At 45.0% G+C, this 25,253-nt stretch overlaps 1 protein-coding gene across 1 annotated transcript in view; it reads left to right on the top strand.

Annotated features, from left to right (window-relative positions):
- Positions 1-25,253, top strand: part of MYOF (myoferlin) — a 142,731-nt gene that overhangs the window by 18,666 nt on the left and 98,812 nt on the right. The window contains exons 2-5 of the mRNA XM_005884066.2: positions 990-1,045; positions 3,625-3,716; positions 19,646-19,754; positions 22,576-22,663. Of these exons, the coding sequence (XP_005884128.1) occupies positions 990-1,045; positions 3,625-3,716; positions 19,646-19,754; positions 22,576-22,663 (345 nt within the window). The remainder of the gene's footprint in view (positions 1-989; positions 1,046-3,624; positions 3,717-19,645; positions 19,755-22,575; positions 22,664-25,253) is intronic.

The following is a 25,253-nucleotide window of genomic DNA, read 5'->3' as shown; positions in this document are numbered from 1 at the left end:
TCTGGAGCTTTCTCCAGGTAGATAGCATCAGAACGGGGTTAAATTGTAGGACACCCACCTGGTATTGCAGACAATTGTTTGGTGGGGGACTCCGCTCCATACATCTGGTGTCAGAAGTGCTGTGTTTTGTGTGATGGTAAAAGAGACACACAGGAGGAAAAGCTGGTTTGCTTTCTGAAAACAGATGAGCAACATTAGCTCTGATTTTGGTAAGGATCTGGGGACAGAGGGGCCTAATAGGAGCCCCTGCTCTTGGGACTTCGCTCCAAGAAAACTTACACACCAGCTGGATTGACGTTGACTCGACCAGGTAGGTAGGTGTGCTATCGAGTCTCCGACACAAAGACAACCTTGTGTCTTCAGAAAAGGTGGACCAGGAGTAAAGGCAGCAACCCCCCAACTCTCTGTGGGTCCTGGAAAGTGTTTACCTGTAAATTACCTTGTGCTGAGGCCTGTGGGAGGGAGTCCAGCTTAATCTTTAAACCGTCAGGATCTTGACCACACACAGAGGCAGCATGGACTTCAGAGCTGAAACTCCGGGTCCTGCCAGCACACCTCTGCCACGTGTGAGCTCCGACACCCTTCTTCACTCCTTTGAGTCTCGTGTCCTCATTTATAAAATGGGGACACCTGCATGCCAAAGGTTAGCTGTGTTGGTTTCTTTCTGCAAAAAGCTGAAGAGACAGAGGCCCTGGGTAATCTTGGTCTACAGGAACTGGTGAGGGAGAGGCAGGGGATTGCGGTGTTTCCATATTTCCATGATTTTGAGTCCCCCATCCCTAGACCTGGGGATGGGAAAAACGTTTTAGACTGAAACCTGCTGTTGGGTTTGGAAAACTTTGATTCAGAGAGCCCCTACCCTAGACAGATGAAAGGGACAGCCAGGCACATCGTTGGCCTTCAGGGAAATGTTCTTTGAATGAACAAGTGAATGGTACCTGCTCTATAAATACTTCTAATTGTTGGTATCTCTTATTTTTTATTTGCAGATGAGAAAAAGAAAACAAAGAAAATTGATAGTGAACTCAACCCTGTCTGGAATGAGGTGACTTAATTTTTTTTTAACTTTGTTTCTACGAATAAGCTACATCTGGTGACCCCATCTTTGGTCAGAGGTGGACACTTCCCTTTGGAAGGAGAATCTCTGCATTTCACCCCCACCCCTTCCGTCTCCCTTTGTGGCCAAGGAGACAGCAGAGCAGTTCAAGGAGACAGAGCACAGTGGCATGTCCTGTGCGGTGCAGGTGTGGTGAGCGGTGCGGTGAAGAGGGCTGGGTTCTAGCCTGGAGCAGCCTTGAGCTTGCTATGTGGCCTTGGTCCAGTCATGTTGCCTATGTGGGCACATCTGTAGAGCAAGGGGTGGTATTAGACCATCTCCAGAGTCCCAGAGGGAACGCTCCATAATTAAAAACATATCTGCCTGTGACTAATTAAGAGTGTATCACATGATACTTTGTGTGTCTAGCTGAGTCAAGATATTTACTGTTCTTGTTTTGACAAAATAATATATACCAGTATTTAACGTAAAAATATTGAAAACTTCAGATGAGTATAAAAAATTACCTTTGGCCCTGGCTGGTGTGGCTCAGTGGTAGAGCCTCAGGCTGTGAGCCGAAGGGTCGCAGGTTTGGTTCCTGGTCAAGGGCACGTATCTGGGTTGCAGGTTCGACCCCCAGCTCCAGTTGGGAAGCATGTGGGAGGCAACCAATCAATGTGTCTCTCTCACATAGATGTTTCTCTCTCTCTCCTTCTCTCTCTAAAAATCAATGGAGGAAATTGATTTTTTTAATCCTCAGATGAGGATTAACAAAAAAAATAGTACTTTTGGTCCTACTATCCAGAAGCAACTACTGTTAACATATGGGATATATCAATAAATGTTTATTGACTAAATATATTTAATAAAACGTGATGTCTTAAAATTAGCAAATTAGCTTCATAAAGCAAGTACAGTTTCTTATCCTACTTTTTTACTATTATATCCTAAGCACATACCCATATCATTTCATTCAAAAGCATTTTGAATGACTATGTAATATTGCATTGAAGGGATATAATATAATTTATTTCCCCCCTCCCCTGTAGTTAATATATTTATAGATATGTGAAAATTGTAATTCTTTCCACTGAGTAGGATTTTCCTATGCTGGCTAATTTTTGAAAAGTTGATTGTCAGCCCCATAATTTTTTCCAATAGCCAGTCACACCTCCCTGGGTAAGTGCAGTGATAAATGTCTTTGATATTTTCACTAAGTCAGGAGGCTGTGAAGACTTCCTCTTCCAACTAGTTTCAATATCTCCATATGAGAAAGACCAAACCTTCTCATTGAATGAGGTGAAGGCAAGAAGCTTCTGAATGTCTTTCTGAAAAGCCCTCCCACAGAGCTCCAAGAATAAAATAAAAGTACACGTACGCGTGCATTTAGTGCTTCGGGTCTGAGTGATGCTAGCGGTCCTCTTTATATTCGAGGTCACACCACACGGGCGATGGCAGAGAGGTGTATGATCATGTGAGCAGGTGTGTCCTCCGCAGGGCATCATCCATCTGACCCCATTTTGTTTCCCTCCCATTTCCCCCCTCATATTGCAAAAGTATTTATCAAGCAAACTTTTTTTGTTGGTAATTCTTGCCCGAGGATATTTTTTTCCGTTGATTTTTAGAGAGAGTGGAAGGGAGAGGGAAAGATAGAGACAAAAACATTGATGTGAGAGACATAACGATTGGTTGCCTCCTACACGTACCCCAACCAGGGTCTGGGATGGAGCCTGCGACTGAAGTACATGCCCTTGACCAGAATTGAACCCGGGACCCTTCAGTCCAGAGGGTGATGCTCTATCCACTGAGCCAAATTGGCCAGGGCTCAAGTAAACTTAATTGCAGTTTTATAACTGAAACCTAACCAAATGAAATGCCAACCCCAAGCCTATTAGAATTAGTGGGTGTGTTCTAATATGAGCTATGAGACAATTTTCTATCCATTCCAGACCCATTACAAGGAGAATTAAATCATCAGTAGATACTGCTTTATTTAATTCATTTATTACACAATCAATCAAAGGCATCAGTGGTACTGTGTTGATTTTTTTTTTTTTTTTTACATTTGTCAGTAGACAGCGATTTGTGGCATTAAGATGAAAGTCTCATCTGACTATAGCACTGGGACATTGAATGAGGGGCTGATGCATTTTAGAAAATGTTTTCTAGGTCATTCATCTCTTTGATAATATTATGTTTAGGAAGAGCAAGTAATTTAAAAATAGCCACTGAAGAAAACATTTTCACGTCTACATTTTATTTTATTCTTGCAACATTGTGGTAGGCATTGTCAGTTCTCTGACTATGAGGTAGGGGTTGGCGACGTGTCCAGGGACACAGAGCCTGGTAAATAGGAGCCAGGAGTCACCACCGGGTCCTTGGAGGCTAAGTCTGGTTTACTTTCCCACAGTCCTCAGCAGCCTCCAGGCTTAGAATTTAATTTATAATTTAATCACTTCCATCTAACGATAAATTTGAAAGATTGACATTGGTGAAGATAATGACCCAGCATTTAGTGTTGGCACATTTCATTGTCTTCCCTGATCCTTTTAACAGCCTTTTTGTTTTCATAACCTTTCTGTGGACAGATTTTGGAGTTTGACTTGAGGGGCATACCACTCGACTTTTCATCCTCCCTTGGAATTGTTGTGAAAGATTTTGAGACAATTGGACAAAATAAGTAAGTTGATTTCAACTCTTTTTCTCATTTGGCATATTATCTTACTGTTGTTTATTTTATTGAAAGAACATATCTTTAATAACATTTTATAATACTTCCAATAATCATACTTTAATTCCATGCCATCCCCCACTTCTGAACCAATATCAGCTGTGGTTAATCAGTCATGGTGCTTTTATTCAAACGTCTACTAGTATATTCCTAAAAGGCTGCAGACACTAAGCCACCACTAGCCTATCCAGTTTGGCACTTAGTCTGAAAGCTATTTACACTCCAGAAACTTCTTTGTTAATTGCATATAGTCATTTCCTACCTCTGGTGGTTTATCTGAACTGCAGCTATATTGGACACAGGGAAAATACTTTCTCCCAATTATGTGTGACCCATATACATCTCATTCAAATGATACTTCCAGCCCCACTTCCATTTTAATGTCTTATTGGCCTTTTAAACCCAACAGATCTAAACCAGTTTCCTTGTCTTATTGCCTCTATCAATTTCCAATGGGGGAGAGGGGTGTGATGGTACGCCATGGTGGCACCCAGGGTAGTCCCCTGGGTAAAGCTGGAGGGGTTCCCAACTAGGTTTCCATGGGACAGAGTGACCTCAGTAAATTCACTGCATTCCTTGATCTGGACTCGGGCTTTATATTGACTCAGAACCCAGTCTTAGGTAAACAATTCAAACCAAACTAGCTTACAAGAAACCAGTGCCTAACACCAGGTTACTTACTTGTTATTTTCCGATGGAAATAAATGCTTGGCAGGAGGGTATTCCTACTCTCTGATCATTGAATTCTCCTTTATGTCATACCACATAAGAAACCAAATTACTCTGTATCCTTGATTGTAAGATGTCATTGACCATAAGATGTACTATTAAATTAATAACAGGTTTGGGGGAGAAGGAAGCCTGATATTAAATACCTGTGCCAATTGTAAGAAGCATCCCAATTTGTAGTAATTTCATTCCTAGTAGAATGGGAATGCGTTTACAAATGTATGTCTAAGCCTCAGGCGCATTTGGTATGATCAGAGGGCTGCAACGAGAGCAACAGTTCAGGTAGGGTGACCATGTGCCCAGATTTGCTTAGGACAGTCCTGGTTTATGGTCGCAGCACAATGATTAATAATGCCCCTTTTGCTGTCAACAGTGGCTTGGTTTGGCCACTAAATTAGATGGCCGCCCTAATCACTTGGGATGTTGGAGAAGCACTGAAGAGGCCAGTCAGGTGGAGCTTAGAGAGCAGGAGAAGCTGGGACGGGGAAGGGAGATGAGATCATCAGAGCCACAGCACACAGCTTTGTAAGCCACAACACAAGCTTTGGATTTCATTCCTAGTCAAGCAGGAATCCATTAGAGGGTTTTGAATATGATCTGACTTATATCTTAGAAGGATCGCCCAGGCTTTCTGTGTGGAGACTGGAAGTAGAAACCAGTTAGGAAGCAGGGAAAAACAATACTGGGAGACTGTTATATGTTCATTTTACACCTCTTGAAACACAGTGGGGCCCCTGGATGACAGCAGTGATGGAAGAGGACAAATCCCCACCAAGGCCCACCTTGGCACCTACTTTGAGCGTTTGGTGTGTATTTCTGGAGATAGAGTTGATGTGCGGTCAATCTGGACCTGGACATTTTTCTTTGCAATTTTGAACAAAGAAAACTACAGTGGGTCCTGTTATAAGGGTCCTTCTAAAGTTGGGGGCTCCATGCATCTTGCTGAGATAGGTTGCACTTGGTGCCATGGTGTCTGCTGAGCAGGAAGACAAAACAAGCAGCTGTTCCTATGGCATTGTTGGGACAGGGGAAGTTTTAGGCCTAATGGAAAAAGGCAGATTCCAGGCCAAACCTGAAGCTGCTCTTCATTCCGCTCTCAACCTTTCCCTCCCCTCCTGCCGGGAGGGCTTCCTCCCCCTGACTTCTCCCAGCACCCATTGTCCTTATTGCTGCTCCCGGCTCCCACTGGGCCTGCCCTCTGGGCCACATGTGCACCATCTGCCAATTCTTTTCTCCAACAAAACTTGTCTGTCCTGTGTCTCAGTCCTTCAAGGTCCTGCGGGCTGAAAGGAACTTTCCAGAAACAGATCCGAGTGATGGTCTAAGGGCTGCTGATAGTTCACTGTGTTAACTTCCCAGGAATGATGACCTTGGGACTGAGGTCACTGGTGACTTATCTGAAGGAGTGGACAATATGGGAATTCTGGGCCCTGAGCAGGATCGTTGGGAGAGGTCTTTGGTCTTTTCAGTTAGGAGATTAGCTCTCTGTCCGCAGATTTCCCTGCATGGTTGTTTCCTGTCTTCCATGAAAGGCCCACCCTATCAGCTCTGGAGTGGACACAGTGTGATAATGATGCCCTGGCATGCCTGTCCTCTTACCATCCTCAGCCAGCAATTGTGACCTTTGGCCTTGTTTCCTCCAACTAAACAATGCGTAGACGTTAGTCACATTACCTGCAGGGAAAAAATTATACTCATAGCTGGGTGATTGTTCAAACTGTGTGTTTTGGCCCCATCTCTTCTTGGCTTTTCTACTAAAGTTTCAGCCTTTGAGGACTGCTCACCGCTCAGTGTTGGAACGTTTTCCTCACCTGGAAGCACAGGGTGGGGGAAGAGGATTTTTCTCCCAGCTTAAGGAATGTCTTGCCTGTTAACTTTCCTGTTGCTGTGGAGACCGGCTGTGCAAATATGTCTGCTGCTCCAGGCTCTCACATCTGCTGCTCTGGGGCCTGTAAGCAAACAGTGCCAGGCTGCCTGGCTTTGCCTATGCGTCCATGCCCACACCCACAGCGACTGCCCCATCCAATCCAAGGAAGCACAGCGCCTGTGTGTCACTAACGTCCCCCCTCAGGCACTGGGAGAGGGCTGGGCATTCAGTGCAGGCTCTGTCTTCCTCACTTTATAGTCATCCAACCAGCCATCCAGACTGAATGATGGCAAGAGAAGAGCCGGAGGAGCCTCTTGGTCACATGACGAGCATGAAATGATATTTTTAGCTGAAACGTCAGAGTGGAAGAGTTTTCTCAGCAGCTGAAGAATGAGAGTTCCCTTTGCAGGCAGGCAGCATGGCCACCAGTCAGTGAGAACTTCGGGTGTGCCAGGGACTATGCCGAGCCTTTGAATGCATTATCCCACTTAATCCTCTTAGATACCCTAGGAGGCAGGTCCTGTTTTTCCTCAGAGAGGTTAGTGATCTGCTCAAGGTCACACAATAGGTATGTGTCAGAGTCAGCATTTATATCCAGGCCTGTACTCTTTTTAAAAAGTGTATGTTTTTATTGATCTGAGAGAGAGAGGAAAAGAGAGTGAGAGAAGGAGAGAGAGAGAGAAACATCAGTGTAAGAGAAACACCAATTGGCTACCTCCTGCATGCACCCCTGCTGTGGTCCAACCCCAGCGGGTCCAGGAGTCCCCAAAGGTGTGGACAGAGTCGGCGAAGAAGGAATGACATGGAGACAGGGTTCAGTTCATCAGCATAGCGAGGTTCTCCCTCCAGGATCTCCAGCCAAGTTCTGTCCAAGATCTCCAGCTGCGGGCTGAAAGGAACTTTCCAGAAACAGATCCGAGTGATGGTCTAAGGGCTGCTGATAGTTCACTGTGTTAACTTCCCAGGAATGATGACCTTGGGACTGAGGTCACTGGTGACTTATCTGAAGGAGTGGACAATATGGGAATTCTGGGCCCTGAGCAGGATCGTTGGGAGAGGTCTTTGGTCTTTTCAGTTAGGAGATTAGCTCTCTGTCCGCAGATTTCCCTGCATGGTTGTTTCCTGTCTTCCATGAAAGGCCCACCCTATCAGCTCTGGAGTGGACACAGTGTGATAATGATGCCCTGGCATGCCTGTCCTCTTACCATCCTCAGCCAGCAATTGTGACCTTTGGCCTTGTTTCCTCCAACTAAACAATGCGTAGACGTTAGTCACATTACCTGCAGGGAAAAAATTATACTCATAGCTGGGTGATTGTTCAAACTGTGTGTTTTGGCCCCATATCTTCTTCTTGGCTTTTCTACTAAAGTTTCAGCCTTTGAGGACTGCTCACCGCTCAGTGTTGGAACGTTTTCCTCACCTGGAAGCACAGGGTGGGGGAAGAGGATTTTTCTCCCAGCTTAAGGAATGTCTTGCCTGTTAACTTTCCTGTTGCTGTGGAGACCGGCTGTGCAAATATGTCTGCTGCTCCAGGCTCTCACATCTGCTGCTCTGGGGCCTGTAAGCAAACAGTGCCAGGCTGCCTGGCTTTGCCTATGCGTCCATGCCCACACCCACAGCGACTGCCCCATCCAATCCAAGGAAGCACAGCGCCTGTGTGTCACTAACGTCCCCCCTCAGGCACTGGGAGAGGGCTGGGCATTCAGTGCAGGCTCTGTCTTCCTCACTTTATAGTCATCCAACCAGCCATCCAGACTGAATGATGGCAAGAGAAGAGCCGGAGGAGCCTCTTGGTCACATGACGAGCATGAAATGATATTTTTAGCTGAAACGTCAGAGTGGAAGAGTTTTCTCAGCAGCTGAAGAATGAGAGTTCCCTTTGCAGGCAGGCAGCATGGCCACCAGTCAGTGAGAACTTCGGGTGTGCCAGGGACTATGCCGAGCCTTTGAATGCATTATCCCACTTAATCCTCTTAGATACCCTAGGAGGCAGGTCCTGTTTTTCCTCAGAGAGGTTAGTGATCTGCTCAAGGTCACACAATAGGTATGTGTCAGAATCAGCATTTATATCCAGGCCTGTACTCTTTAAAAAGTGTATGTTTTTATTGATTTTAGAGAGAGAGGAAAAGAGAGTGAGAGAAGGATAGAGAGAGAGAGAGAGAAACATCAGTGTAAGAGAAACACCAATTAGCTACCTCCTGCATGCACCCCCACCAGGGATCGAGCTTGCAACCTGGGAATGTGCCAGGAATCAAACTGGCAACTTTTTGGTGCATAGGACGATACTCAACCAACTGAGCCACTCCAGCCAGGGCAGGCCTGTACTCTTGACTTTTACACTATACTGAAAACCTATAGGAACCAAAATGTAGGTGGAATGATTGGTTATCTTTTGGCTAAGATGGAAGCAATTTTTCTAATTTTGAAACAAATAAAAGAATACTCACCATCTACTAGTAGCTCCTCCCTAGGTGAACATTTTAAGTAGGCATTTTTATACTGTTGAATACTAAAGCACTCATGCTCACGCTCCACAATGGACAAGATAAATTCGGAGACTATAGCTCATCTTCACAATGACCTTGGGAAGCAGAGGCGAGATTTGAGCTCAGAGGGGCTGAGACTGGGACATTGATCCCTTGGCATCCTGGTCCTGTTGCACTCCACTTGAGTTCCTAAAGAAAAATCATCTTCAGGAGCTTGAAAATGTAGGAATGAGAGACGTTTGCAAATGTGTGTGTGTGTGTGTGTGTGTGTGTGATGTGTATGTGTGTCTGTGTGTGCACATGCCAGGGAGGAAAAAGAGATACCAAGTAGGGCTTTTGCATTTGTTGTTCCCTCTGCATGGAGAGCTCTTTCCCTTCAACTGCAACAGATGTAAAATCTTGTCATCTCTGACCTCAGCATCTCTGACCACCCACCCTGCCGCCACTCTCCATCTCTCTGCCCTATTTTATTTCCTCAGAGCCCTTCTTGCTAAGGAGCTCATGTGGTGCAGGAAGGTGGAGGGAGTTCCATCCAGGCATGTGGCTATTTGGGTTAGGTTTTAGACAAGTACTCAAGGGTATGTGTGGTCCATGCATCTACTTCATCTCGCTCAGCTTTCACCACCATCTGAAATGTTCTTATCAATTTATTTACTCATTTGGCCTTCTACTAGACAGGAAGGTCCATAGCTATGGTATTCAATGCTTTAACACCAGCATTTACCCTGGCTCTTAGTAGACCCTCAAGAAATGCTTGTTGAATGAATGAATGAACAAGTGAGTTTATGATACAACCACATCAATGAAATGTAACATTTCTAAAGAACCTTGCATCTAACAACTAGCCCACTGATAATGGGCTATTTATATGAATTCTGTCCAGCTCAGCTCTCTGGAACAGCTTTCTGGTTCCAACTTGGGTTGAAGCTGCAAAGGGGTCAGAACATCAGAGGGGTGGATCACAAGCGAAACAAATACCTGTCCCAAAGCTCATGCTGTTTTATAGGGAGATGTGGAGCTTCTCCCTGACACAACCAAAAAACTAGATACAATATATGTAACAGTAGTTTTGGATATTGGAAATCGGCAGCACAGGATGGTGATCCCCGAGAGAGAGGGGAAATAACTGTGAGCATCCAACGTAATGCCTAGAGAGCATTTCCAGGCTGCAGGGACAGGGAACTCAGCAGATCCATCCTGGTTGTCTCCCAGAGTTGGGGAGGTGCAGATGGGAGTCTAGACACACACACACACACATACACACACACACACACACACACACAGCACCCCTGATTACAGAGGGTTCTCTTGACACTTCAATTGAAACACACACACACACACACACACAGCACCCCTGATTACAAAGGGTTCTCTTGACACTTCAATTGAGTACTTCAATTGAGTACTGGGCAGTGAGGAAACTACTCTCTGAGGCAGGGAAAAGAACCATCTGAATAGAATAGAATATTTCTTGAAACACACACAGGGCTGGGAATTGGTAATGCTCCCACCAGCCAGGGTGGAAAACCTAATTTATGAGCATTGGATAGAGTACCCAGAAAGATTTACTTTAGCAATGTGCAAAAACAACAGATGTTTTATTATTAATAGACTAGAGGCCCGGTGCACGAATTCGTGCATGGGTGGGGTCCAGCCAGCTCGCCCTGATGGGGGCCCATTGGGGGCTGGGCTGGCAGTGGCCAGGAGCAGCGGGAGGGCTCCAGGGCATGCCTGGCCCATCTAGCTCAGTCATGATTGGCTGGACCCCAGCAGCAAGCTAACCTATCAGTCAGAGCATCTGTCCCCTGGTGATCAGTGCACATCATAGCGACTGGTCTACTGGTCGACTGTCTGCCCCCTGGTGGTCAGTGCACGTCATAGCGAGCGGTTGAGCAGCCTTAGCATATCATTAGCATATTACGCTTTGATTGGTTGAATGGACGACCAGACACTTAGCATATTAGGCTTTTATTATATAGGATAATATCATTAGTAGGCAGTAATTTAAGAAAGTAGACGTATGCTTGAGCATGTTAAGTAGAGACATGGGAGATATAAAAAAGACCCAAATTGAACATCTAGAGATGCAAATTATAATGTCTGAGGTAAAAGACCATAATTATCTCCCTTAGAGTTTGCATTCCTAGTACTCTCATTTTTCCCTCCATGTGTGTGCACTTGTGCATTCAAACCACCATCACATACACCCCCACACAAATGCAGAGCAAAGTTAGAAACATCATTTGAGTATCAATCACTGAGCCAGGCCTCTGTTCTGCTGTAGTATGAGTAAGAGGGAGATGCCTAAGACCTAATAATATGTCTAGGAGGAAATTCACCCAAGATCTTGCTTAAGAGGAGGTGTGGGCAAGTGGTCAGCTGTACGATCATGCGATTCGTTTGGATTTTGGCTCTTACTGCCTGTGTGACTCTTGAAAAGTTTCTTCATCTTTATAAGGGGATTGTAATACTTCCTCAATAAACTAAGGGCAAATTTTATGTAGTTAAGGAAAATTTACTTCAATTTCTTGAGGTACAATATAAGAGCTAATATCTATTGCTTACCATGTGCCAGGCATTGTGTTAATGCTATTTCACACATAATTACATTCGATTGTTGTAATAACTCTGAAGCAGACTTATTTCCAAATTATGGATGAGAAAATGTGGCTCAGAGAGGTTCACCAAATCGCTGAAAGTCACCCAGCTCTTTGAGTGGAAACACATGGATTTGATTTAGTTATGTTACATTATTTTACACAGAGATCAGACCTTCCAAGATTTATTCTGTGTGTGTGTGTGTGTGTGTGTGTGTTTGGGTTGAGGGCCAGGGTGCCAGGATGTGAAAGTGAGAGGAAACACACACACACACACACACACACACACACACACACACACACACACAGTGGTACTGGGGCCTATAGAATTAGAAAAAGAAAAAGGACAAGTTTGGGTTGTGAAAATACTAACTCCCTGGGCAAAGGTTTTTTTAATTTATTTTTTAATGAGAGAAAACAGAAAGACTGGTTTAGAGTGGAGTTAGTTTGGTGGGATACAGTGTGGTATTGCTTATGAGAAATTTTCACTTCCTGGTATGTACACAAAAGACCTTGTCTTCATTTACATCTCTCCCAGGGATGAGACTCGCTTCTGACAGACATTGCTACGTGTAGACACGGGAGTGGGATTTGCTCAGGTGGTCCCCATGACCTTTCCTTCTCCTCGTGTGACTGGTGAGGAGGGAGGGACGGCCCATGGTTGAGGCAGGCTTTCTAACTGGAGTAGGTCTCAGGCTGTGTGGAAACCTACACCAGGAGCAGATGTCGCTGTGGACTAGGGTTCTCAGCTCTGAGTTCTATGTGTTGCATACTTTCAGTAGAGCGGCAAAACTAGGAAAAGATCAAAGCTGGTTTGGGCTGGCTGTCTCGGGCTGGAGAGGCCGAAGCCCACTGTTTGGGAGGTCAATTAAGTAGGTGTGCAGTCCTGCTGGCATCTGTTATCATCTCTTCTTAAGTAAACATGGCCACAGCCCTAGAGAAAGACACCCAGAAAGACCAGAAGAGAAAGGCATTTCATAATGACAAGAGCTGTAATTATCTTCCAATTGCACTTGGAGGACCATCTCTTAGAAGAGGGAGCTCTATAACCTGTAAATCTTTTGTAAGGTCATTGGACTATCCTCAGTGATATATTAGTTAATATAATCATTCAGCAAATATTTGCTAACTAGAGGCCCGATGCATGAAATTCGTGCAAGAGTAGGCCTTCCTTCCCCCAGCTGCCAGCACCTGCTTCCCTCTGGCACCCAGGACCCCGGCTTCCCTCCGGCCGCTGGCAGGCACCCGGGACCTGGGTTTCCCAGCAACCCCAGCTTCATCCAGAAGGTCGTCCAGTTTAATTAGCATATTACACTTTTATTATTATAGATGTGTACAGTGCATCAGATACTGCTCCAGGCATTGGGAGGGGGTGTGGGGGGTGGGTTGCTTACATCTGAGTGGAGGGAACAGGTAATAAATAAATCCACATGTAGTACATCAGATGGTGATAAGTATGAAGAAGAAAAGTAAAGCAGAGAAAACGATAGGGTGAGGGGTGTGTGTGCATGCACGTGCCTGCTGGTTTAGATATGGTTTTTGTTTTGGGTCTGTTTTATAATGCAACATGAGATGTAAGGCTTTGAAAACTTCATTCAGGTTCCACTAAATTGGATTTCATTAGAATTCAACTACAGCTTGAAGTTTATTTCTGGTCTAATCCTGAAAATAACACTTATTTCCAAACAGATTCATGGTATGTATAGCATTGAGGGTGGGGAAGGAGCTATTGGATGTATGTAAGAGAAAGGACTGGTTTGAAGAACTTTTCACAATGATTGAATAGAAATGGATGTGGATAGTTACAATGGGTTCTTTTTTTTTTTATCTTCACCCGGGGATATTTTTCCATTAATTTTAGAGAGAGTGGAAGGGAGGGAGGAAAGGGGGAGAGAGACAGAGAGAGAGAGAGAGAGAGAGAGAGAGAGAGAGAGAGACATCGATGTGAGAGAGACACATTGATTGGTTGCCTCCTGCATGCGCCCCAACCGGGGTAGAGATGAAACCTGAAACCCAGGCACATGCCCTTGACCAGCAATTGAACACATGACCCTTTGGTTCAAGGGATGACATTCCAACTACTGGGCCATACTAGCCAGGTCACAACGGGTTCTTACCTGTTCATTCATGCCCCCCTGCCCCTACCCCTGGATAGGTAAAGCTGCCTTCCTGTGGTTTAGGCTGTGCATGAGTTCAGATCAGCTTTCCCTGCAAGTCCTGGCCTGGAGTCACATGCTTTTTTTCAGGTCCCTTTTTCTAGGGCAGAGTGTGAAATAATAATAAAAAGTGACTGCTAAGCACTGTCCACGTCATTCTTTTAATCCTTACAACTGTCAAGGTAAGGAACATCCAAACCTGTAGAGGATTATTGAGAGTTTATTTGAACCAAACTGACAATTACCGAGAAGCAAAATGTCAACAGTTTGAGAAAATGCTCCAGAGAATGACAGTTTTGCAGCTTTTTTTATACATTAGAATCAAAGAAGGAGACATAAGGAGGGATACATGAAATTCATTGGTGGTAGGTTAAGGGGGCAGGAGAAGGCAAAGCAGGAAACCTCGGGGATTGGATAAAAAGTTAAAGGGAAAGACTCATATTTCTTTTACCGTGGTGGGAACAGGATAGTTAACAATTAACATTTACGGCACCTAGAGGTGGTATGGGGGGGAAACAAGATAACAATGAGGGGTTCCTGGTCTTGCCCTGAGGGATCTGGAAAAGGAGATTACTCTGTCATTTCAAAGCTATGTTATCTTAGATGCAAAACAAGGACCCTCACTTCAGATAAAGATTGACCTTTGTCAAGGTATCTACAGGCCTAGGCACGGTGGCTCTCCTCCATGACTCAGTTTTAGTCAGGAATTTTTATGTTCAGACCATCTTATGTGGTTACTTTCGGTCTCCCAAGTTTGTAAGGCCAACCGTGTAGGCCTCCCCTGAGCTTGTCAGGTTTAGTATGTGACCCCCTTTTCATCCACACAACAATGCTATTAGGTAGGAGCTTTCATTGTGCCCATTTTTCTGATGAGGAAACTGAGGCTCAGAGAAGTTAACCTATAGTACAAGGATGAGTACAAATTAGCCAGCTCTGCCTAGCTCTAAGATCTTAATCCCTATGTTATGCTGTCCTCCTTACCTTATAAGGTCCCAAGGGGTGGATGGATTAATGGCAGCCAGGTTTGGGAACCACTGTGTAGACCAGCGTTTATCTATATGTATTCTAAAAAACCCTGCCCCTTTTCAAAGAACAGGACAAAGACCTCAAGGCTCTCGAATCCTGGTGTGATGTTAAGACAGGAAGCCATAGGAAGGGTGCATTTGGCTAGACCTGCCACATAGATTTTAATGGACTTTTGTTTATATTTTGTTCTATTAAATAATTGGATTTCTATGCCCATTTTTCAGATATGAGCCTATGTTATCATATTGAGTGTGCTTTTAAAAGTACACACACCCCCTTCTCCAACCCCCGCCCCTCCACCTTTCCCTGTCCCACTAAAACCATTGTTTCTCAAACTTCCTGGGCATAAGAATTAACTAAAGAAAACTCTGACTCAGGGTCCTGGGAATCTATAACCGCCCCAGTTATTCTGTCACGGGGAAGTCTGGGGAACCACATTTTGAGGAATGATATATGAACTAATCCAGAGAGTGAAGATGGGCTGGCTGGAGACTCAGGAGGGTGACGGGGGAGTGCCCTTTGAGGGTGTGTTGCTTGGCTTTCCCCGCTTTCTGCCTCGGAGCCAGGGAGGAGCTTGCCAGATCCTGGCCCAGGGGAGGGGCAAGTGTGGGGCAGGGTGACAGCGCCCCCACCCTTCCCAAAGGCCACAAGGCCCAAATGACTAGGCTCAGCTGGCTGAGAGCCCAGTGCTTCAAAGAGTGGGTCGGTAATGGCCCTTTCATGTTTTCTGTGGGGACCTTGGAGCAGCTCAGAAAAGTATTTGTCCCCAGCCCCATTGGGGACTGTTCTCCACCCTCAGAGGATGGGAAGTCGGGATGTCCGTAGGGGCAGACACAGTGCAGCAGCATGTGATTACTTTCCAGCCTCCAGCAGTTTTCCTTCCCTCCTCGTGTCCTCAGCATGTCCCTGCTGCACCGGCAGCTCCATATCCACGAGCTCCCTGATTAAGAACTCGGCCAGCAGAGCCCTTACTCACCATAGTGGCATGCGGCTGTTAACATTTGTGTCCACACTAACGCTCTTTTTCAAACACACAGACTCTGTTTGTTTTAACAAGAGAGAAACAGTTGAAGAAGTTCTTGCACGACTAAGTTGACCAGTTTACAACTACCCTCTTTTGTTCCCCCAATCGTAACAGCTAAGTTTCAAGTAGTTACTCCCACTGCTTAGAACTAGTCACAGAGAGTTCCAACTGGAAACTGCATGGACATCGATGGAACAGGAAGGAGCAGGACTGGCTTTTTCTGCACGTCAGAATACATCTGCATTTTATTAATTCCACCAGTAAAGCCGGAGAGCCAAAGGGCCTCGGGATTCTTTCACTATAAAGTTTCCTTCTGAGACGTGGCCCATCTGTTTCAGTGGTGGGTGGAGTCCATGGGGAAACTCTTATTTTTCCATGAGCATACAGGGCTAACTCTCCACATTACTGTCACACTTGAACATATTTATAGTATTAGTAATATGGAAAAAAATGGGTTCTTGGTTCACTGTCATCTCCTTTAAAGGAAATTGGCTTGTGGTCCGACTGAACTGTTCTTATGCCCCGTGTAGGAGGCCAAGTCATCATTTCCCAGACTCACAGTATTTTGTATCCAGGCAACATCATAGAAAATAGGCCAGGCCAGCCGGCATGCCTTTGCTCCTACAGAGCTCAGACTTCCCCATTGGGGCTGTTGTCCTCAACTTATAGTGAAAGCCTTAGAAGTTATAACTGTTTGCATTTTTCTTCAGCTGAACTCAGCTGTTAAAAATATTTTGGAGATTTAATCTAAACACACTATCTGTACTTCAGATAAAAAGAAATTCAAGTTTTCTTTTACATTCCCTGTACCCCTCCCCCCTGACACAAAAGCATCAGAATTTTATGAAGAAAATCATAAGAAATGGGACTAAAGGTTTCTGAAGAAGGAATTGCAGTGAGCCTGTATAATTGGCTTCATTTATTTTATTCCATTCCTGGTCAGTTATCTGTTATCACCTTCTCTCATGGGGAAAAGAAAGCAGCAGATAGTGGTTGAGTCAGAATGAAGTTATAAAAACCATTCAGGACCATAAAAGGCCAGCAGATGGGTTTTGTGTTTTAAGCAAGCCCGGTCTCTCCAGTTAGCCACAAGTCCCACCACTCCCTGTTGTCTTACCTATCACTCACTGTGTTTCACATTTCTGTTATTGGCCTAACTTTCCCTCCTGGCACCCTGTGTGAATTGAAGTTTGACTTGCAACATTATAGACTAATACCTTTGAAGGCATAACCTTTGCCTAGTATTCTGGATTGTCCATTATGGACCCAGATATCTAGGATATTTTTTCCCCCTAAATCAATGAACAAGGACTTTAAGACAAATAAATGTTTAACATGATATGATTTTCTAAATAGGTACATGTAGAAGACATCCTATATAATAAAAGACTAATATGCAAATTGACCAAATGGCAGTCGCTATGATGTGCACTGACCACCAGGGGACAGATGCTCAATGCAGGAGCTGCCCCCTGGTGGTCAGTGTGCTCCCACAGGGGAAGTGCCACTCAGCCAGAAGCCTGGTGAGCACAGAGGCGGTGGCGGGAGCCTCTCCCGCCTCCGCGGCAGTGCTAAGGACCCCTGAGGGTTCCCTACTGTGAGAGGGTGCAGGCCGGGCTGAGGAGCCCCCCCCCTCTCCAGTGCACGAATGTCGTGCACCAGGCCTCTAGTCAAATACATAAGCCTCGTGGCAGATTTTTAGAGCTGAGAAGGTTCTGAGGAATTACTTATTTCAGTTCACTCAATTGTAAATAATGAAGTCAGCTCAGAGAGTTAGGTGACTTAGCTAAGGCCTCGAAAGATGGTGGGACACAGTGTTAAGGCTGGAACAGGTTCTCAACCTAGGGCGATTTGGCTCACTAGGGGACAATTGGCAATGTGTAGAGTTGCTAGTGGGTAGAGGTCAGGGATGCTGCTGAACATCTGATAAGACCTAGGACAGCCCCCCAAAACAAAGAGTTTTCCAGTTCAAAGTATCAGGAGTGCTGAGGTTGGTAGATGCTGGTCTAGCCCCAGGCCATCTTCTTTAACTTCAGCGTTACCCCAGCAAGCTGTACTTTTTGTTTTGTTCCAATACTTATTTATTGCTGGTAGACATTCATGTCATCTTGACATTAGCAAAAGCAGATTGGTACATGTTTAAGGGTGCAATGTCCTGATTTAAATCGTAAAGTTAGGTTCTGAATCATGGAATTGTGAGAAATAAAATCCAGTGTGTTTCCATATCTCTCCAGGACACGCAATACCTGTCAGATGACTTTGAAAGCTGCAATTTGCACATTTTGTTCCTCTTAAAAACCCAACTAGACAACGCCTTGGCTTACTGCCCTATTTTTAAAACATGGAGAGAAGTTCTCAGGCTCACACCATGTGGAGCTAAATGAGACGCGGAAGAGATTTTGCCAGGGACTCTCACTTTGTGTGGGAGATTTACCTGTTTCATCTGGTGCAGATGGAGTCATGCGTAGGTGCTTGTCCTCAATGTGCCAGGGGAATGAAAATCCAAGCGAGGAGAAACCGTACTCATGTAAAATCTAACAAACACACCGAGTAAACGTACTCATCTGAAAATGTTTTCTGTGAAGGTCCCATCAATGCTCAGCATCGCCTGAGAGACCTAATGTCTATATTGACTCAAAAGGGCTGAGAAGCTCACTCATCCCTCCGGAGGCAGAACTGTCCTTTTCCATTGACATTAACTGACTCTACGTTTGATATTAGAAGAGATTGGAATCCATCAGGGTTGTTGAGTGTCTCGTCTGGGGTTCTGTCCACGAAAGTGTACTCTGCCAAGAAACCATATGCAAGTGGTTCACATCATTGGGTCATTTGGTGAAACAGGATGCCATGGCAACATTATGGCCTTGTGCAATATAATATTAATTAATAGTATTACTCCTGCTGAATGCATGTGGTTGGGTGACAGACCCCAGATTTCCTATCTAGTCCTATTTCTGAGGTCTGAGTGGGGGAGGAGAATACGGATGTATGTCAGTTCAAAAACGACGTGTGCCTGGGTTGACATCAACTTTCACTTCCTGATTTTTAAAGAAAATGTACTGCATTTCAAAATAAAATGAATATCTTCCCATAACATGAACTTTTCTGATTATTTTTTCTCGGAGACCAGAGTTAAGTGTTATACTCAACTACAGTTTCTTCAATCTGATTGTGGTGTTTTTTTTTTATATAAGGAATCTCTTTTATTACTTTGAGGACTTTATGTTTAGTGTTGTATTTTTATGCTAGTGATATTCCATGCTATTGTATCTGCTATTTATTAGCATATGTTGCTGCAAATGTAGACGAGGTGTAAATAAATAACATTTAAAAAATCTTACTATTTCTCTTTTCCATTTTCGGTCTCCATCCTGAGAGCACACCCCTGCTTTTTGATTGCATTTCACAGAGGGAACTGTTTCGCTTCACCCAGTCTCAAATCCTCCTGGGTGTATAACCCTCAATTTATAGACTATAGTCTATGGAGAAGAAAGAGAAGCTCACACATCCAACTTTTGAATGCTGCTCCCGAGTACATGGGGTTGCAAGGTAGCCCCCTCAGTAGACTTGCAACCTATTTACAGTTCAATGTCTGCTTGGGGGGATGCTTTTATGTGGGCAAGTTTTATGGCTCCTTTCAAATTTTTACCACAGAGGAATGCTTGAATCTTTTCTTGCTCTTCTCTCTTCCAGGATTTGAGGGTGTAGGGGGGCTATATTCAGTCTTTGCCTCTCACCCACCCATCTCATCATGACTTGATATTTCATAGGCACCATAGTTAGACTCTTAAAACGATTACTTGTTATGGAGAAGTGATGGCTGATACGTAATGTTGACTGCCAAGTTACCCTACTAGGGTGAGAACAAAATGGCCCACATTTCATTAGGAGTGACTTCATTGATAACAGGTGGATAGGAAGGAAATTAGGAGGTCTGGTGAGTCATGGAAGCATGCCTCTTACCTAGGTTACTGTTTCTCATTTCCTCTGCAGATTAATTGGCACAGCCACTATATCCCTGAAGGACCTGATCGGCGACCAGAGCAGATCGCTGCCGTACAAACTGATCTCCCTGCTAAACGAAAGGGGGCAAGATACTGGGGTGAGCATTTCCTCTCATGTTGAATGGCTTCGAAGTGAGATGATGAAGCAAAAAAAAGTGTGAAATTATAATTAGCTCACTACACACATACACAAGTCTACTGATTTTGAGATAAACTAGTCCATTTGCAAAGGATATGGCCTTATCCTATGTTTCCGGTCACAGAACTGGATAAATTTGATTTTCTACAACAAAATACTATAAAGCAAGTCTGTCCCTCTCTTGGTGCATGTTCTCTTGGGTGTTAACATTTGTGTGGTGAGCATAGCTGTGTGTATCAGATACTCTTTGAAACATTCTAGAGAAGGTAACTTATTAATATTACCTTGGAATATCAGTAAGTTAGTAGCATGATCTTTATTATTGCATTAGCATCTACACTGAGTGGCCAGATTATTATGACCACCCCATCAGTACTTCATTGACACTTCCAAAAATACTGAATATTGAAAACTTCCTAAGCAAATACTCTCAAGGTTTTTATTATTATTAATATTATTATTATTTGCATAACTAATTCACTTCATTGTACTGATGGGGTGGTCATAATAATCTGGCCACTCAGTGTATATGTTTTCTGATCACAGCCTTCCTAAGTAAGTCCATATTGATGTTATATTGAGACCAGAATTCTCTTCAAGTGCATGTAAAAAACATTGACTCAAGCATCAGCTCTGAGATTTCATATGACTGCTAACATCCTATATAATAAAAGCCTAATATGCTAAGTGTCTGGTCGTCAGGTCGGCTGTTCAACCAATCAAACTGTAATATGCTAATGATATGCTGCCACTACTTTCAACTGCTCGCTATGCCGTGCACTGACCACCAGGGGGCAGACGCTCTGACCAGTAGGTTAGCTTGCTGCTGGGGTCCAGCCAATCGGGACTGAGCAAGATGGGCCGGACACACCTGGAGCCATCCTGTAGTCCCTCCCCACATCCCTCCCCGGCCCTGATTGTGCAGTGGTGGGGTCCCTCGGCCTGGCCTGCGCCCTCTCACAATCTGGGACCATTGGGGGATGTTGGAGAGCCGGTTTTGGCCCAACAGCAGAACAACTGGTCACTATGACACGCACTGACCACCAGGGGGCAGATGCTCAATGCAGGTCAGTGCACACGGGGAGCGCTGTTCAGCCAGAAGCTGGGCTCATGGCTGGTGAGCCCAGCGGCGATGGCAGGAGCCTCTCCCGCCTTCGCAGCAGCACTAAGGATGTCCAACTGAGGGCTTAGGCCCCCTCCCCGTGGGGAGCGAACCTAAGCCTCAGTCAGACATCCCCTGAGGGCTCCCTGCGAGAGGGCGCAGGCCAAGCTGAGAGATGCCCCCCTAAGTGCACAAATTTCGTGCACCAGGCCTCTAGTGCTTTTATAAAGCTACCATTCTTAAATCATTAACCTCTAACACCTTCATTTTCCAATCAACTTATTTTGCTTGGGAGCCTGGGCACAGGGAGAAAATTTTATTTTAAAAAAGGCCATCCCTGTTGACAAGAATATAGGTTAGGCTTCTCAACATCGATTAGGAATGTCAATTTTCTGATAGGTTTCCTGTGAATCAGCATTCTAACCATGCAACTTAAATTCAGAATGTTGGCTATCATCTATATACCCAAAACCTGACTGAGCAAAATGATACTTAGGAAACATGGTACAAGTCAGTGATTTTTTCTGGCTGCCTTTTTATTTATTTATTTGTTTATTCATTCATCCATTCATCACCCAAAGATATTTTTTCTATTGCTTTTTAGAAAGAGAGAAAGAGTCACATGTAGCAAAGTAGCAAATGAAAGTATAGGATGCCTTTTTACATTTGAATTTCAGATAAACAATGAATGGTTTTTTTAGAATAAGTATGTCCTAAATATTTTGTCTGTATTTTAACTGGGAACTTGGGTGTGTGCCATTTTTATTTGCAAGGGAACCTTTATTTTGAGGTTTATACTTCCTCATTTTTTGCAGTTAAAATTCCTTTCTGTTTGGTTGATATGGTTGTGGGCATGTGTTCACATCCCTATGGTGATTCCCCCTAGCCAATGTTTTTGAAATTTTGTAGGTTCATGAAATATAAATGTAGAGGAAACTTTTCCGTAAAATAATGCACCATGTGAGAAATTTATCTCAGATTTTAAAAGTAGGAATAACTATCTCCTATAAGGAATTACCATGTTTTTTTTCTTTTCTTTCTGATAATGAAAGTTGCATAGCATTTTCAGTTCTCCAATCTTGCCTTGACTTCTAGCCATCTTAAGGTCACATTTTATGCAAATCTTGAACTTCCTGATTTGTGTATTTGTTTCCTCTAATCAAACTTGATTCCTTTTTTTACCTATTTTATGGGTCACATTGTTATATAATTTTTTATTTGTCACTTAAAGTTCTTTTAAGAAAGAAGTGTGAAAATAAATTTTAGCAATTAAAGAAGTCAGGGAGCAAACAAACACATAATCATTTACAAGGAGCCTCTGCGACTGACTGTAATTCTGTGATTGGAGGCGATCTCCAGTCTAGGATGAAGGCTGATTACAAGTTCATGCTTGCCTGTCACAACGTTCTTCCAGTTTATGAGGTCACCCTTTAGCATTGAGACACTTGGCCACCTGTAACAGGTAATTGCTTTCCCAGGCGTTCCCACTCCACCTAGGCTCACACATGGGAAGATATAAACAGTGGAGTGTGTCATCCTTCTCTCTTTCTCTTCCCACTTTCCCATCGCCCTGCTCACCCCTTCTAGAACTTTAACTCCTGCTGAATTGGTTTGCATTGGTCCATAGCATTCCAACACCCTGCACTGACTCTGTTTATATTGCATTGTTTCTACCCAGGCCACCATTGACTTGGTGATTGGCTATGATCCTCCCTCAACTCCACATCCAAATGACTACAGTGGGACCAGCGTGTCAGGCATGGGAGGTAAGCTGACCCTTCTGAAGGCCCAGCCTACCCCAGGGGGGCTCTGTGGAAGACATAAGGAGTCTCCAAGAAAGCCTTCCTTGTCTTTACACTGTCTGTAGCTCCCTGCTCACCTAGACAGGGCCCCGTGAGGCAGGTGGAGCTGCCCTGAATCGGGAGGTAAGACAGTGCCTCACAGTGAGCTGATCCAGCACATACAGACTCCAGCAGAAGTTTCTAAGCGAGGCTTTGCTATGGATTTGTAGCTTCCACCCCTGACAATGTCCCCTGGTTGGGAGGCTCCAGGAGCGAACTCTACTCTCCTCATGTATCTGTCTACCTCCAAGTGTGCAACCACCAGGCTGTGCTCTTGGCCGCCAGTGTCCTGGTCAGTGCCCTTGTTTTGGAACCTCTTTCTTTCTCTCCCTTGGCCCTGATCCCCAGCCCCACTCCCCACCGCTAGACAGCCCCTTGGTCCTTTAAGCAACTGAAATTTTGCATAACCCACCTTTCTCTCCTTGTTCTCTGACATGCGTTTTCAGTCACTCGGAGCCATCGGGTGCTGCTCTGGATGGGATTGGGGGTGGGGGCTGGGGGAGGACTTTGGGCCACAGGTGGACGGAAGTCTACAAGACAGTCAGGCCTTTCGCACAGCTGAGTTTGGCCTCCTCTTAGCGTCTTTCCAGGGAGATGCGATGCTGAAGTGTCTCTGTCCCTTCCTCCGTCCTGAGATGTGTCACCAAACCCCTCTCTGTTTCCTCAGCCTTGGCATGTGCCCCAGACGAAGGGGCCCCTTGTCCCACCCGCTCACCTGCTGCCTTGAAAGTCTCCTCTTGGGAGGCTCCCTGGTGCTCTTCCTTGCCAGGATTGGCTTCTCAGGTTCTATTTTCTCTTAGTTTCTGCTGGTTCTGAACCTGCCTAAGTGGTCTGCTCAGCATCCGCAGCAGCACCTCCCTTCCTGCCCTGTGGCGTCCTTGCTCGTTCCTCCCTGACCTCTCGTCTCACCTCAGCCTGACCCCAGCCATTGCCCGGCTCACCCACACCACACAGACGGCCCAGCATTCAGGATCTGACCCACTTACTGGCCAAGTAGTTGTGTGAATCTGGCAAGGGTCAACTGACTCCTCTTCCTTGGGAATAGTGGGGGCCGACGTAGCCCCAGCACATCAGCCACACGTTTTGCAGTCACCCTGTGCCCATCACACCAGGACCTGTTGCCAGGTCCTCAGACTCTCTCAGTCCCACAGGAGCTCTGCAGTGGCTCCCGTGTGCTGCCACCGCAGAGATGACCAATGAAACACAGAGGTCTTGAGCAACACACCATCAGGGGCTGAACTGAGTCGTTCTACCCATTTCCTTCTCACCTCCTTCACTGACCATTGCATCGGAAAGAGGTACTTTCTGGCCCACAAAAGGCAGCTCCAACTGGTAGGATATTAGGAGTAGCCTCTGAATCAGGAGGATCAGCATGCCTTTCCTCACACTGACATTTTTCCTAAGCCAGACCCTGTGTATTAGTTTCCTAGCTGTGATAAAGTACCACAAACTGGGTGGCTTAAATAATACAAATTTATCCTCTCACGTTTCTGTAGCCTATGAGTCTGAAATCAAGGTGTCAGCAGGCTTGGGTCCTTCTGAAAACTTTGAGGGAGAATTTGTTCCATGCCTTTCTCTTCCCTGCTGGTGGCTGCTGGCAGTCCTTGGCCATCTCTCCAGTCCGCCTCTGTCATCACAGTGTCCTCCTGTGTGTCTCTGTCCTCATATGGTGTGCCCGTGTGTGTGTGCGTGTGTGTGTGTGTGTGTGTGTGTGTGTCTGAATTCACCTCTTAGAGGGACTCCAGTCATTGGGATAGGCCCATCCTAATCCAGTGTGACCTCATCTCAGCTTGATTACATCTGCAAAGACCCTATTTCCAAGTCAGGCCCCATTCTGAGGTTACAGATGGGCATGACTTTTGGGAGGACCCTGTTCAACCCAGTATCCTGGTAGATAAAACGCAGTTTCATTATGTATATTCCATTTCAAAAAACCAAAATGTTAAATGAGCCTTTTTGTGTCACCCCTTAGGGAACAAATAACACTGTGGTTCATTCAAATGAAAAGAGTAAACTTGTACTTTATAGTAAATTGATGTTGCGCCATTTCTTAGTATTTATGGAGTAAAGAAAAGAGTTGCTGGGTTTCTTAACCCCTTGTTAGATGCTGTCATGCTGGGGGTGCCAGATGCTTGACAGTCCTGCCCTCCAGGGACTTTCAGTCCAGGTTTGGATATAAGACGTTTTTATCCTGAAGGTGGATCAGACCAAGAGCTTTGGGGTCAGACTGGTCCAGGTTGGATTCTGTGTCTATGGTTAATAATTCACTTAACCTCTCTTTACTGTAACATGGGGATATAATAGCAGCACTTACATCGTAAAGTTGTGGCAAGGATTAAATGAGATAATGAATATAAAGTACTTAGACCAGTCCCTGGCATACAGTAAGTGCTATCCTAATGGTGACTGTTATTATTATTACTATTACTAGAGGCCCAGTGCATGAAATTCATGCACAGGGCGGGGGAGGGGGTCCCCTCAGCCCAGCCTGCACCCTCTCCAATCTGGGACCCCT

This window comes from Myotis brandtii, unplaced genomic scaffold (assembly GCF_000412655.1).
Source record: "Myotis brandtii unplaced genomic scaffold, ASM41265v1 scaffold810, whole genome shotgun sequence".
Lineage (NCBI taxonomy): Eukaryota > Metazoa > Chordata > Mammalia > Chiroptera > Vespertilionidae > Myotis > Myotis brandtii.
The sequence above is the reverse complement of the archived record's forward strand: the minus strand, read 5'-3'. Positions and strand labels throughout refer to the sequence as shown.